Source organism: Amphiprion ocellaris, chromosome 19 (genome assembly GCF_022539595.1).
Source record: "Amphiprion ocellaris isolate individual 3 ecotype Okinawa chromosome 19, ASM2253959v1, whole genome shotgun sequence".
Classification (NCBI taxonomy): Eukaryota; Metazoa; Chordata; class Actinopteri; family Pomacentridae; genus Amphiprion; species Amphiprion ocellaris.
This window is the reverse complement of record NC_072784.1, coordinates 27,047,405-27,063,259: the sequence shown is the minus strand read 5'-3', so window position 1 is coordinate 27,063,259 and position 15,855 is coordinate 27,047,405. Positions and strand designations below refer to the sequence as shown.

General features: G+C 39.0%; 1 protein-coding gene across 3 annotated transcripts in view; it reads right to left on the bottom strand.

The window, feature by feature from the left end:
* The window catches only part of cacna1ha (calcium channel, voltage-dependent, T type, alpha 1H subunit a), a 140,093-nt gene that overhangs the window by 35,130 nt on the left and 89,108 nt on the right, over positions 1-15,855 (bottom strand). For all 3 annotated transcript variants that reach the window (XM_055005281.1, XM_055005279.1, XM_055005280.1), the window contains exons 8-12: positions 13,638-13,730; positions 11,644-11,882; positions 10,782-11,320; positions 6,587-6,753; positions 6,187-6,378 (exon numbers count right to left, since the gene is read on the bottom strand). In XM_055005281.1, coding sequence (XP_054861256.1) covers positions 6,187-6,378; positions 6,587-6,753; positions 10,782-11,320; positions 11,644-11,882; positions 13,638-13,730 — 1,230 coding nt within the window. The remainder of the gene's footprint in view (positions 1-6,186; positions 6,379-6,586; positions 6,754-10,781; positions 11,321-11,643; positions 11,883-13,637; positions 13,731-15,855) is intronic.

Sequence of the window (15,855 nt, the reverse complement as noted above, 5' to 3'; positions counted from 1 at the left end):
TGTTTTATGCCCTTGCCCATGGCATATAAACGCAAGCAGAACATATTCTACACTAACACCAACGTGATTTCTGTATAAAATCCCACTATCATCCTGGTTTGTTCTGTTCTATCGAAATCATGAAGGAATATCCACTGCAGATTTAGTGTTTACTGGATGGAGATCATAGAGTATATTATGCATGTTTGATACAACTGAAATTAAGGAGATAATGTTCTGTTTATATACAAGCAAAGTCTGAACTCAATTATTCAAAATGATGGTTTTATGTGATATTTCTGACGATTCAGGCAGCATAATTAAACACTAATGATATGAAGTTCAAGTATATGATTCAAATCACATATGGAGTTCAACAACTGAGATTAGAATCATGATTGCAGATAGAGGGCGCCATACTACAAAGCACTCACCTCACTCCACCCCAAACGCACCACAGGACAGCATGTATACAAACCGCAATCTGTTTAGCCACATTTCCAGACTAGAAATGTTTTTTTTTTCTTACTGAACAGCTCAACTGGTAGAAAACTACTAAGTATTTTGTCTCAAGAACAATCTTCAAGTGCATGTTTGAGTCACTTTAGTTGAGTTTTTCCATTTTTAATCACACGATTCTCCTGTGACAGCAGAGTTAAGAGGACACTACTTGACTTTATACTTGACAGTTACTAACTGTTTCAAGTAAACTAATGCTTCTGTAAAATTTGGAGTGCAAAATTTTTGTAATGGAGGAATTTCACAGTGTGATATTGCTATTTTGCACAACATCATGCATCGCCAGCAATCTGATGACAGCATCGAGCATTTGTTGAGCGAATACATGATTCATTGTATCAGCAAATGTTCCAGTATTACACTGGAATGTTTAAAACAGATGCACACACACACACACACACACACACACACACACACACACACACACACACACACACACACACACACACACACACAAGTAAAAATGCCAGTTGGACAGAGTTTGTCTAATGCATTGCTTTGCTGACCTCAACAACTGCATGTAAGAGCGCATATGAATGAGTCAATATTATTCCAGCACACTCAGCAAGTTCTGATATTATCGTACTAGTTTGACAGCAGTTGAAATGTTTACTGTTGGTGTAACTGTGGCCTCACAGTCTATATGAACTGGGTTGCTGAACATGGAATATACAGCACCTACAGTGCAGAATAATCTAAAGCATACATCATGTTTCCTCTTCTCTGCTTACTATTTTCGGCTGATGAGCTTTTGAGTTAATTGGGACAGTCGTGAAGCTTGAAAACTGAAGCAGCTTTGCACTGTACAAAAATAAAAAGGACGCAGGATTAATGTCAGGGGACTCAAGAACAAGTTGCGGTGTCCTGCGAGGTGCCAGATTGTTTAAAGAGGAGCTGGACAGACAACAGAGCAACTGCCATGGCTCAAACCCACTGTGACTGACTAGGCAGCACATTAAAAAAAAGCTCAATAAAGTTTTAAAAGAGTTCTCAGCAAGCGTTTCTCTTCAGCACACACAATGCAAGACACACATACATTATTATTTAACAGTGGACTAGCTGGCGTTTTCATTACCTCAGCGGCTCGCTGTCTCTGTCACCAGAGAAATTACAGAGCTTACTGCAGACGGCAGATTTTCTGCCTGCTAGGTAGTAAATATATTTTTACATACAACTTTACTGTACAGTCTGTTACAATATGGCTGGCTAAACAGTACAAAACAGCTTAAGAGTACAAAGCTGACTTGAGTATTTTCTGTGGTTTTGCTTGATGAAAAACTACCTTAACAATTCAATTCAATTTCACCCATCTGCCGCTGAGGGAGGGGGAGGGACGGGAGAAGGGATGGGGGGGGCACAGACACATTCATTGGGATACATGCATCCCACACTTACAGATGTGGTTGATTATAATATATGCATAATATGTTTTTATATATGTTTGATATGCTTTAACACTGATTTTTGCTTCATTCTGATGGAGGATGCTTGGAATATGTGGGCATGTTAAAAAATATTGTTGGGGATCTTATCATCAGACAAAAAAAATTCAGATTTCTGATTAAAATCTCTGAATTTTCCCCGACAAAAAAAATTTAGATAATTTTTTCAGAACTGAATCCTGCTTCTGGTTGATGGTAATGTTATGCACAAACAGGTAAAAGGAGCTTGTAGGGTTTAAAGACTACAAAAGCAGAGGTTTAAGTCCAGGGGCCAGTGAATAAACATATAAGACATTAAAATGAAGAAAAACTGTTCCTACATTAATAAATCCTACCAAGGTGCCCTTGAGTTGTCAGCCTCATGACATGATGCACTTTTACAGCGTCGTAACAGCTCTAGATTGTCATGATCATTAATAACTGAGTGGTTTCAAAATAGTAAGAAGCTCTTCACCATATGTCAATCCAGTTTATGTAAAACACTTTGGTCCCCAGTGAGCATTCAGAACTACTCCTTTAGACATAGTTTTACATTACTGTCATTACATTTCATAGACAAAGCGATCAATCAGAATTAAACATTGTGTCAGAGCCCACAGAAAGACATTTGGAGCAATTAGAATTTTGAACACAGCTCTGCTCATGACCTTGCCCTTAAAAAAACACAAGGACGAGAAACACAAAGAGATAGAAATTTGCACACACAAACACGACTCACTGGTAAAGCATTGCAGAGGAATAACCTTGATTATAAAGCAGGGAACTGGCAAATAAAACAATTGTGAAAACACAGAATGTAATACAGTGGACTAAATAATACAGTATATCTCAGCATCTACTGTGTAATTCAGATTACAGGTCGCATCCTCATGTATGAAAATTTTAAAGCGAAGGTTCAACTTAAACATACTGACTAGATTTTATTTTGGTATTTATTTATTTTTCTGGTCGTTTCTACCATGTCATATTTGGTCCACCCATCACATATCAAACAAAGACATTTGAAGACTTTTTTTTTCCTGTGACACATGTGGAGGTCACAATTTAGAGTGAGGTTTATTTATAGGGTTGTCGTTTCCAGGTTCAATTTCTCATTGGTCTGACAGATAGCAAGGTTACTTTCATACGGAGTAAAATGCTACATCTATCTTAAATCCCAAGATTAATCAATTAATCCAATAATAAACATACTAATATGATGTCAATACATTTGGCGTCAACTCTGAGTAAATATTCAGTGAACGTTAAAATGCATTTTGTTAACTTGTGGAACCACAAAACCCATTAATGCCATGCTATCTTTACAAAATAACAAAATTATACTGTTCTATCAGTGGTAAAAAAAATAGAAAAATAATGCAGTTTTTTTTGTTTGTTTTTTTTTTTTAACTTTCCTCCTGTCTTTGAACTATTCATTTGGATCTGAAAACAGATAAAAGTTAAAATTGTTCTTTAAAATCACAACTTTCATGTATCTCTTTTAAAAAACTGCCAAAATTAAAGTCTTCGCATTCGCTCGATTCTGTTAACAACATAAAAATTCTGTGCTTCTCACCCCAACTGAAAACACATGAATGCCTCATTCATGATCAACAGTCACATGACAAAAATTCAGGGATTTTTCAGCTGAACTGGACTGAACTGCAGGCTGTGTTTACGTTGAACACATAGGAGACATATGGAAACAAATGGAAGTAGCAACAAAATGTAAGTAATAAATCATCTACATTATGTAGAGTCACCAATATTTTTCTGTGTTAGTAAACATCTGTGGGCACTTCGAAAAATATTGTACACGTTGCTTCCAGGTTTTGTAAATTTTTGTAAAATAAAGAAAGAAAGAAATAGATCTTGTTTTTCTCTTGCTTTATTATTTATAGCACTGATTTTGCTATTCTGCACTGAAGACATTTTGGAGTTCTAAGTATTTCTGTTCATGGTTGTGCTGTTTCCATTGCGGTGCATGGAACTCACCCTGAGGTAAAATGTGACAGGAGCAAAAGATGTGAAAAGCTGTTTGAAATTTTGCAGCATTTTGCATGTAAAAGCTCAACATTCAACACAGCGTAACCTAACCATGATTACCATTTGAGGTTTGGTATATTCCAGTATATTTGGTCTAATAGTCATTTTATAATGGCAGGTGAATCCAGCGACAGCTTCAACAGCATCTGCCAGAAGGAGCAACTACAGCTATAATTTAATATGCTGCAATTACTAGTTTATTTCGAATCTATTCAGGCTAAAAAGATCAGCAGGTAGAGAGCACTCAGTGCACTGTGACCGATTTAGTTAATCTAGAGATAAAGTGGAGATTTATTTTTTCCTCATCAACTAGTTAAAGAGAAGGTCTGATTTTATTCAGCCGAGATTTTTTTTGGTTGACTGCAGCCCTAATTAATTCACAGAATCCCACTTGTTTGACTTTAAAAACTTCTCTGAAGAGTTTTTCTTTATTTTGCATTTGTGTGTCTGCTTTTAGCCCTCTAGAGCCCAGCGTAGTGCCAGTGCTATGATTGCATATTCAGTTTTGATTGGTGTTGAAACCAGATAAGATAGATCGATCATTTTTTTTTTGCATATAAAATCTGGGGAGTTACAATAACATTTCACACATTCACCATGTCTCAGAGCGCTTTCTCGTTGCAGTGATGAGTTTGTAAAAATACACAATAAAGCGCACATAACAAAAATCTTCATAAGGATATTGTGCAACTCTTTTACAAATTTGAGGGATACAGCTATGCAATTTCTGTATTTTGAAATATATGTGAAAAAAACTGACGATTTTCCTTTTTTAGGTTTATTGCACTTTTAAGCAATTTAAAGTTAAGACATAAGTCAATACAAATTATTAAAACTTGGGATATAAGGGTTATATTGATGTAAGGCAAATGTAAAGCAAATAAAAATACTCCAAATAATTGCACTACAGTATGTAAAAATGTAAGAATATATCCTGGTGAACTTGCACAATGGTAGGTCTTAAAGGGAAACTATACAAACCTCAAGACAAGCTTAAAATTAGCCTGTATCTTAGGGATTCAAAATCCATTTTTGTGAGTTATCAAGTTCAATGTGTCATTGTTAAGCTACCTACATGGTTTTTCGTTAAGTAACAACATCTAGCTGCCTTTTGAAGCCCTGACTCACATTTTCACTACTACTAATAGTTCTCTGTGTGTAACGTCAGTTCGTCACAAAGTTAAAAACAGTTAAGTATCTGATCTGGCTGGCCAGACAACTGGGTGAAAGTCAGTTTACATGTTGGCTTTTACTTTCACACAGTCTGGATAATAGCAAGTCTATTTCCAAAACTGGAATCAGTCTAAACACAGCCAAAACAAGCATCGATCATCTCCCGCTTTCCCGTCTCTCCCTCCACAGTCTGCACTATGCCTCCCACGTTCACACACCTCTTCACACACATTTGCACTCATAGTCTCATAAAGTTTAGATAGGTGTCACATATGGGGGATGATGAGTGCTGAGGGGGGAGGCTCTTGTACATAACACTTCAATCTATGTGTGTGTGTGTGTGTGTGTGTGTGTGTGTGTGTGTGTGTGTGTGTGTGTGTGTGTTGTTGCCCTAAAAAGGCCATGGCTCTTCCAGTCGCTCCTTATGTTTATACCACAAAGATAGAAACGCACACACAACCCCTGGAGAGGGAATTAGAGGAGAGGGAGGCAGGGAGAGACAAAGAGAGAGGAGAGGAGGGAAGGAATGGACCGTGTGCCTGCACAAGAATCTTTTCTTTGGGTTTTATCCATTTCCTCGCCTGATGGGAAATGAAAAGGTTGTGTGCGTTTGCGCGCATATGCCACGTACTTACTTGGGTGTGAAAACTCAGTAAATGAATGTGTCTGTACCATCGCACACATTTGCGAGACAGAGAACGTGGATGGGAATTATCAGACCAAAGCTTCCTAGATGTTGGCTTTGGAGGCTGAACTAGAAACAGAAGCTGGGAGTGTGTGACAGCGCCTTGATTTGGATTTTTTTTTTTTTTTTTTGCGAGGATGATATTTGGTGCTGCTCCTCCACTCTTCCCCTTTCTTCCCTCACCCCGGACCACCCTGCCTCCTCATTTCCTCTCTTTCAGACTCCCAGACATGCCATTTTCACACCGCTGTCAACGGCTCTTATTTATTTATGAAGGTCACCCGAAAACCTCTCACCTTTAAACCACTGATCTAAACTATTCAAGTCGCCATATTTACAGAAGCACCTGAAGCAGACTCTTACCTGCTCGTGGTATTCTATCCCCATGCTGAGAGTATTGACAAGGATAGCGATCATGATCCCTCGGTTGAAGTATTTACTCTCCACAATCCTCCTCAGCTTGTCTCTAAAGTCTATCCAGGCCTGAACGGCTCCATTTTTGAACTCCACAACTCTCCGCCGTCTGCGAACTCTGCCTCCTCTTAGGTCTAGCCCCTGGAGGGAAGAGTTTGGATACAGTCATTATAATATATATGAAATAATCAGCTGTAAATAGCAGTATTCTACATTAGGGTCAAGACCAAGAAGCACAGCTTCTTAAAAATGATGTATAGGCTTGTTTTTATTCATGACAAATCCACACTTCCTCAAATTCATCATGTACTTTTATCATCATCATTAGTGCGCCGCCGTCCATCCTGACCTGGGGGAAGTCGTGCAGTCCGTCCGCCTCACCCTTGCCTCCCTCCAGGTCTCCCAGTTCCAGCTCCAGGGTCTCCAGGCTGCGAGCACACAGGGGGCAGCTGAGCAGCTCCAGGAGCAAGGGGCTGGGCACCACGCCCGCCAGCTGGTACAGCAGCCTCTGTCGGCCTGCAGGTTGGAAATGAGCGGACAGGGTCAGACACTGCAGGAAGGCTGCCTCTAGCTGTCTTCATCTGCTGCTGTTGTCTCTTTGGCTTTGACGAGACATGCAAACATGTTTCATCCACTTCATTTTACATCACTTTCACGTGTTATTATTTTGCAAAACTAATAATATATGTGTTTATAGGTAGGTATAGTCAAAAAAGGCGATATTCCAACAGAAAGGGCACTAAAAACACTGTAAAAGAACATAAATTAACCATCTAATATAAACACAAAAAATGATTAAAATAGAGATTTTAGCCTTGATGATACATGAGATCATGTGCAATTTTTCATCGGAAGAATACTTGCATGTGTAAAAACAGTAAAATTAACAGTCGAATAATCTTGCACAATATTAGCTATCAGTTATTAGTTGCACTTCATTGACTACTTGTGTGCAAATAATCTTGCAAGTATTGTTATCATAGTGTTGCAAGACTAAAACTTCACTTTTAAACTGAAAGATTTTACTGTAAGTTTCAGATTAAATAAAATAAAAGATCATCAAACTGTGTGCAGTTTTTAAAAATATATTTTAACAATATTTCTATGTGAAAAATGTTTAAACTTTCTCTTAAAATGGAAGTTTTATTGATACATAGTCACAGGTTTTTTGATGTTATTTTCCACTATACTTGGAAATTCACTGTTTATTTTTCTAGTGTTATGAATATTTATTATTCATTTCTAAATGTAAAATTAAATAAAACTGTATAATTAAATTTTTAACAGTATAACTTATGTTAAATGTGGCACATTCTGCATGTATATCAATCTAGCAAATTACAAATAACGAACAATCTGGTTATTTCCTTTTCAGACTGAAATACTGTACAGTTTAGTTTTTTTTTTTTTTTTTTTTTTTTTTTTGCTATTTGCATGAAACTTTCTTAAAATTCCGTATCTGTGTTAGAGCCTGACTGCTGCTGCATCAGTGGGGTGATTTTATTGGATGATTTAAGCTAAATGTAAATAAATCTGTATCAGGATTTACAAGAGCCAGTATGTTACAAGAAATCTAAGTAATAGAAAGCCAAAAAAAGTGCTTGCCAGACAGCAGTTGTATCAGTCAGGCCTTGTTACAGTAAAACACTAATAAAACAACAGTCAAAGTAGTTGAGGAGTGTAGACAGGTTTGATTTTAGGTTTTATTTGTGACAACTGTCATAAAGCACAATTTATCTGTGGACAAATTAGACAAAACGCCTTTTTCTATCCCTCTTTGAAATGTCACATTTTAAAACAGCCAATAACATCCTGCACTGCATTAACTTTGGTGTTAGATTTTGGTCTCTTTTCATCAAAATCTTATGGTGACAGACTAAATGGTATTTTAGGCAGCATGTAAAGAAGGCGAAAGTATTTTTTTTCACCCCAGAGTTGTGCTTGAAGCCTCTGATAGCAAAGTCTGTACGTCGCCATAAAAGAAAAGGCACAGACAGTTAAACACTCTGCAGCGAATGCAAATTCATTAAGCTTATTGCTGTGAGTGTAGTATAATTGAAGGTGAGTAAAAGTGAGTGTATCAACATTTTCTATTAGGCTCGATGGGTGATTTTTATCAGAACAATAGAAGACCAGAGTGAGAGAGAGACATTGTGGGGTAAGGACATAACATGAGTGAAATTTTGCATGTAGCGCTGAAGGGTTGTCCTTTTTTTCGGTAAAGAGCTGATACACCCTGTAAGCTCGCCCACAGTCTGAAATCCCTGCTGCCTCTTTTCACCCTCTGTTCTCTGACTATAGCCTTTTTAAAACCAGAACAGACGATCTGCAAAGCGCAGCTGAAAACTAACAGAAGCAAACGATTGACTTCCGGAAACATCAGCTCTTCAAAAGCAGCTTCAACAGCACATAAAGTTGTTTACGAAGCCGTCTCGCACCTCGAGCTATAAAAACCGTCTGTTGGAATTGTCATCATGTTTCATTGTCTTTTATAATCTCTTAAACATCGATGCTGTAAATAAATTCCCCCGTCTGACTCCAATCTTTGACAGACTGTTTGTATTCTCACAAATTCTTTTAGCAAATTCCTTCAGGGGAGAAAATAATTATCTGGCAAAAACTCTCATCCAATCTGTACATTACCTTATACTGCATTAGGTTAGATTTGATTACATTTACACTAAAATTAGATTTGAGAGCGACAGACTTGAAAAATCCTCTCAAAAGCAGGGTGCTTTTAAAGTAAAAAGGAGCCATTTAACTAAAATCAAGGTCTGGCAGAGATTGACTTTTCTGACAAAGCTGAAAACAAACATTTAGTAAAGATCCAGAAATGTCATTTAAAAACAACTGAATGTGGGATCTTTAGAGGAGAAGTTGAGGTGAGTGAGTTGCTCTCCAAAGGTTTCAGATTGTGTGGAGATCAGAGGAGTGTTGAGCTGCATTTTTAAGCCTTTTCTTTTCCTTTTTTGGGCCTCCTCCTCGTTACTGTCTTTCACTAATTTATCACGTCACGGTCTTTCTTTACTTCAACGAATAATTCATGTGCATTTAATTATGTTTGAGTGTCAGCATGTGTGTGGTTGTTGGCAGTTTCGCCCCATTTGAACAGAATAGACAAGTCGATCACACTGATGCTGCTTTTTCCTTCATACAGAACACATTTTGCCTCTTTTCTGTCTGTTCTTTCTCTGACCCTTCTTTTCCCATTTGCTCCCTCTTTCTTTTCATTGATCTCATTTATTTTTCTCTCAGTGCCTCCTTCTCTTAGCATCTCCCCTTAAATCTTAAATCTTTCACACCTCATGCCTCACTTTTTCTTCTTTCACAATTTCCAGAATTGCATAGCTACATGTCTGTTTACATTACTCCGCACAGCCTACTTTTTCTCTCTTTCTCTTTCTGCGCTACTCCCCAAACGCCACACCGGTTCGCTCAATCCTCCACCTTTATCCACCTCTCCGCACTGATGACTCTAACACGAGACATAGATTTCCTGTCAGGGCTCTAAGTGCTGCCTGCAACACTAACAGACGTAGCTACAGGCTAACTCAGGCCACGCTCGGGAAGAGGACACAGGTAGAAAGAAAGAAAGCAAAGAATGAAGATGACAATGAGAGCAGAAAATGAGCGTGATGACGGTGCTATAATGGAGCCCAGGGGAAATCTAAAGCATCAAGTACAGAACATGAAGGAGGATTAAAGGACAGTGAAACACACAAAGAACGGTAAAAGACAGAAGCAAAACAAACAAATGGAAGTTACTGTTCCACTAAGATGGGAAGTTTAAAGGGACTATAGTCAGAAAATGCTTTCTTTGGCTCAGATTTTCAGCGTCTTTGGAGGTGGTTGCTGCTTTTTTAACTGCTTCTACCCTGGAGGTCTCTATGCTGAGAAGAGAAAGAAAACTGCAATTTTCCAAAGGCTGCAGAGTGTTTTTACCTGCATTTAACTGGATAGTAGTCACGACTACCACTATAACTACAATAGATGTAACATGTGCTGTGCTCCATTTCTGCTGCATCAATTTTGGTAGAGCTTTAATTGAGAATATTGAAAAAGATGATCAATAATGTGAGTGCGTGCTGACCCACTGTCATAAGACTGCATGTATTCTCTGTTTTAAAGTAAAAACGCCCGTTTCTGCTTTGAAAATCTCACTCTTGCTTGGTGATGAAGATGCAAATACGAATTGGTATTTCAAGCATCTCCCTGGTGTCTTTTATCCATATATTTGTCCTTTTTGGTATTGCAGTTTAGCTGTTATGGGCTATACATCTAGGGAAATTTCCACTCAAAAAAATCAGATGGAAATTTCAAAAAATAGCCTCGGGCTTTAGGGGTTAGGCTGACTCAGCCTCCTCTCATTCACCTCAATTGGGATTTTATGATCAGGAAATGAATGATGGCGGGCAGCAAACCTAAACTCCAGACTTAAAGGACTCCCTTCAGGAACCTGCAGGTGTTGAGAGAAATTCTACATGCATTTTATTTTTGCAATTTACGATTCTTCTGTGTGTATGTGTCAGTGTTTGTGTTCTTACTGTGCTGCCCCATCAGCTGGTAAAGCTTGTTCAGTGTCTCTGCGTGTTCGGACGCTGGGTGGTTCGGTGGATGCTGCTCCGGACTGGGCCCACACTGCTTCGAGTGGGGAGGCGGCGTCTTGCTGCTGTAGCTGCACACAAATGATGGCAGGATGGTCGGATAGTTCATCCCCCCGTTGAGTCGCCCCAGCAACGCCCCCATGCCCTGGGTGACCACGGTCGGGCTGTCGCTGCTATTTCCATTTGCGCTTCCTCTCCGAACAGAAAGCGACTTCATCTCCAGTTCCTCCCCTCCTCCCACACGTCCTCCCCTGTCCATGTGCTCAGCGGTCGCCACGCTGATGGGGTGCTGCCCGCCGTTGCTGAGGCGACAGTGCTGGTGCTGATGGTGCTGCAGGAGGTTATGGATCGGCCTCAACCATAATGCGTTACTGGGGCCTGAGCCTCCGCAGCCTCTGCTCGAACTGTGGCCGTGTCCATTACCACCACCGTTATTGCCTCCCCCACTGCCATTAGGGTTCACCTTTTTGCGCCGTTTACTGTTCAAAGAACAGGAGACACGAAATAACAACTGAACATGAACAGAGAAGGTGCAACTTCGAGATTAATAAGAGATTGTACTATTTATTCTGTTTGTGTGTATTTGCATTGGAACAAATCTCCAGGGATGCAACAGTTTTACAGGCCAGGAATGCAATTCAGGAAAATACACAATTATCAGAGCCTACTGAATTATTAAATGTTTAGAACAAAGCATATTTAGCCATTCTAAAGAGTTTCTCATAGATACAAGAGGACCTGCAAGGAATGCATTATTTCATTTTACCTGCATTTAACTGGACATTCCCAGTCTATGCCATACCTGTGCCATCCAGAGTATATCCTCTGCAGCCTGCGGGTTAACTTGCGGTAAAGGTGACTAATGTAGCGCAACATCTCCTCGTAGCAAGAACCGGGTTCGCTGTAACTGGCGAGTGTGGAGTCGTTGGACATGTAGCGAGCGCGCTGCTCCCTCATCAGGGCGTTCTCCCTTTGCTTCGTCTCGGAGAACTGGGTGGCGATGACCACGAGGCACAAGTTGATCATGAAGAAAGAGCCCACCTGGTTGGGGAGGTAAAGAGCAGCTCTAGCAGCAATCCTAATAAAACCACAACAACGCAGATTCCTAATGACACAGGAGCAGTTGCACCCAGCAGACCTATGAAAGTGCTGATAGAGTGGCAAGAGACCCTGCTGCTGGAATAGAAAGTCAACACAGAGGCTACTTCGTCAATGTTTGATTTAAGGAACAACTCGCTGTTGACTTTATCCCTACTTGTGGTGTTAAAAGTGCAATAAAACGTTCTGTCAACAAGAAGCATTATAATGGCTTATATACTATTAAGATGCAGCCTGTTTTGCTGGGAGGATAAGACTCATTTTGCTTTTATCATTACTTGGAAATAATGAAATCTGAATCTTGCTCCAATGAGGCAGCTTTGGCAGGAAGTTAGAAATATATCAACACTATAATGCAATCTGTGTTTAACATGTCATTACTGTATGCTACTGAAAGACTGGTAGGAAATGAGATTTACGCTTTCTCCATCTGTATATTGAATTGTTTTGGGTTTATTTTTGGACACTTCCATTTGTCTGTATTCTGTCTCCCCCACTTCCTATATGAATGTTTTTCTTTCAGTCCTTTCTGTAGGCCATCCTCGCTCCCATCCCTCCTTCTCTCTCCTCCTCACATTCCAAGTGCCTAATAAGCATTTTTACTTCAAATGACAGGCGAGCAGGAAGCTCATACGGCATTGTAAAATATAGCCTAAGCTGGGATCTTTGAAAACCCCCACAACAGCATGATAAGGGTGAAATTATACACAATGAGATGTCTACAAGGTTCAACAGAGGAGACTTAAGCTCCAAGCAGAGTTTAGTGGTTAACTTTAGAAAGGTTATTTTGGGTTTTCCACAGTTGAAGCGAGATGCAAGTACATGAAAATATCTATACATTATGTATTTGCATATTTGTGGAGCATTCGAAGCACAACACTGCAGAGCTTTATAAAGGGGAGAAGGATGAAAGAAATGTATACAGAGAACAATATTGTCTACAGCTCGACTGCTACTGAAATTTTGTGACTGTTACAGATTTTAGGGAGTAGGAAATTCTGATATAGAATTATTGGCAGATAATGTTTATATAGTTACATTAAAATGACAAAATGATGGACTCATCATTTATTAACATTCCAGGATTATATTTCACAAACGAGATAGCAGATTGCTGTGAATGCAAAGCTCAATTTTGCACTATCGTCTGCTCAGCTCTAAAGCATACTCTGCTACATGTGCTGCAGACAGTCCTAACAGTGTTGTTGACTGTTTCTAAATTACTCAAGGCATCTTTTTCTGCATTGTGTTCTGTAAAAGAAAGTTTTCATATTACTGCATATTGAACAACATACTTTATGATACTTCATATCTTTAGTTTTGTCTGTAAATTCTGTCTGGTTTTCAGCAAGATGGTTATTGTTTTGTCTTTGATGCCTAAATCAGATCACAAATATATGAAATTGTGAGTTATGTAGTGCAAGTAAGTAGCAGGTCTAGACGCAGTCGAGGGAGAAGCTGTGGAAAACCTGACCTGGGGGCAGCTCCAGAGTGTACAGATAACTATTACCTCAGCAAAAAGCCACAGTTGTTTAGAGAAACACCAAGAAAGACAAGACCTGTGCTTGGCAACACATTTTAGACCAAATCAAATAGTTTTTTAAAACCCCTTGGGCTTGCTTTTGGAGACCTAGGAGAACAGTTACACATTAAGTACTGCTGGTAACAATAAAACATGTAAATGAAAGTGGTACTTACAATAATGAGCAGTATAAAATATATAAAATTGTAGAAGGAGTGAGCGTCCATGACATAGTACATGATATCTACCCATCCTTCCAGTGTGATGACCTGATGGTAGACACAAAAAGACACACAGACAGAGAGAGAGGAAGCCTTTTAGTTATCATGAACAGCAAAGCAAAAAGAAAAAAAAAAACATTCCTTCATAGCTCTGCCCATTACTCTTTCTTCAAAAAACATACGACAAACACACCCACGCACGTACACAAGACTGCACTCACACCCACAGACACACACTCCAAAGTATGCAGCAGCCAGAACATTTCCAATTCGGTTTTTAAAGGCTGTTCCTCTGAAGAAAGTGTGTGTTGTCGCTCCAGCCTCTTATGCATATGTGTGTTAGTGCCCGCGGAATGACGCAGCTCTTTCATGTAGCCACTATGCAAATCAGCAGCCAAGATGTTGAGACTTGAAAGCGGTGGCTCAGCTCAGCCAAGCCGATAATACGCTCACACCTCAACATTTACACCTCAGCGAGCATAAAACATTACAGCACAAACACACAACAGTAGCATATAGATGATGCAAACACAGATGCCCGCATTCACGTGCATCTATATCTGTGTAAGAATAAAAAATCCCTGCATAAACACACCATAAACAGACACCATGAATGCACATTATGCACACACACACACACACACACACACAGAACCAGAGGAGACTAATCCACTGTCTTCTGGAATATTCACACAAGATTATCCAAAGAGCTGGATTCTCATTTCTGAGCAAATGCACACCTGAAAACTACAATCACAGCGTATTTTTTCATCTACAGAAACAGACAGAAAATGCATAAATTTGTTCAAATAACATGAGACCAGGCCACGTGGGGAATTATCACACAAGCCTCAAAATGAACACCCAACTATCTCATTCGTACAGCTAATCGTGAATGTGAAATGTGCACATCAGCAATCAAAGCACATTTCTTCCACATATCTGATCATTCTTGATGCTAACCGCATGAAGAAAAGAGGCGATTCGGGGCAGATGCTGTTTATTTAAAGCAGGACACAGAGATGATAACCTGAACAATTTATCCACTCACCCTGAGGTCCAATCCCTTCATCTGCTACTGACTCATTTTGAAGATCAGACATTAGTAGCAAAGTATCAGGGCCTGTATTACATGCTAATGACTTGCATTTAGAGCAGAGATCATGCTCTCAGCTGTCACTGGAAAATGACCCAGCCAACATATTGTTCTCCATCCATAATGGACAGTTTAGCAAAACGCGTGCTTGAAGGTCAGAATTCATGAACCTGTAGCTTGATAGGAACACTGGACTGATAACATGAAGATATCCCATCCTCTAATGCTCTTTCACACTTACTCAAATACTGCATTTAAAACCAATTGTGAGGAACTTGTACTTCACTTGAATACTTCTATGGACATGGTATTTTATACTTTGACTTCAGTACATTTGAGAAGGAAATATTGCACATTCTACACCATGGAACTGACAACTTTTTGAAGATGAAGATGTTACAAAACAGAATACAATAGATTGCTAAAGATTAAACCAGTGCTTTACAATCTTTTTGGCTACTGAGATCAAAAACCACTATGTAGTCGCATTCACATTTCAGAGTTCAGTGAGTTGGTAACAACTCCAGCAAATAGTCATTTTTTTCCCTTTAAAACTTCTTTCAATGTTTCATTTCATACATGTGTTTTTATATGTTCTTTTTATTGATATCTCAAAAAATCAAAGAGTAAAGAAAAGGTCAATAAACAAGAGCAGCTTTGTTTATCAGAAATTTATCTTGCAACCCATCAGGTTTATCTGGTGTCCTTGAATATTAAGCTATATATAAAGTACTTTAAATTAGCTTTACCTGCAGCAGCTACAACAGTAACATGCTGCTGAAACATTGAGGATTCAGTATGATTAATCTAGAAATAATACATACATAATATTATATCAGTCAGAGGGACCAAACCACTACTTGTATTTTAATACTTCAACTACATTTTGCAGGTTGTACTTAAGTCGGAGTTTCAGTGCAGGACTTTTACTTGTAATGGAGTAGTCTTTTACTGCTATATTGGTACTTTTACTTTAGTAAAGGATCTGAACACATCTTCCACCACTGCTCTCCTCTCTATCTTTTCATCTGATGTGCCTTTGTCTTTCTTACTTTCATTTAATCTGTTATCTTTCCT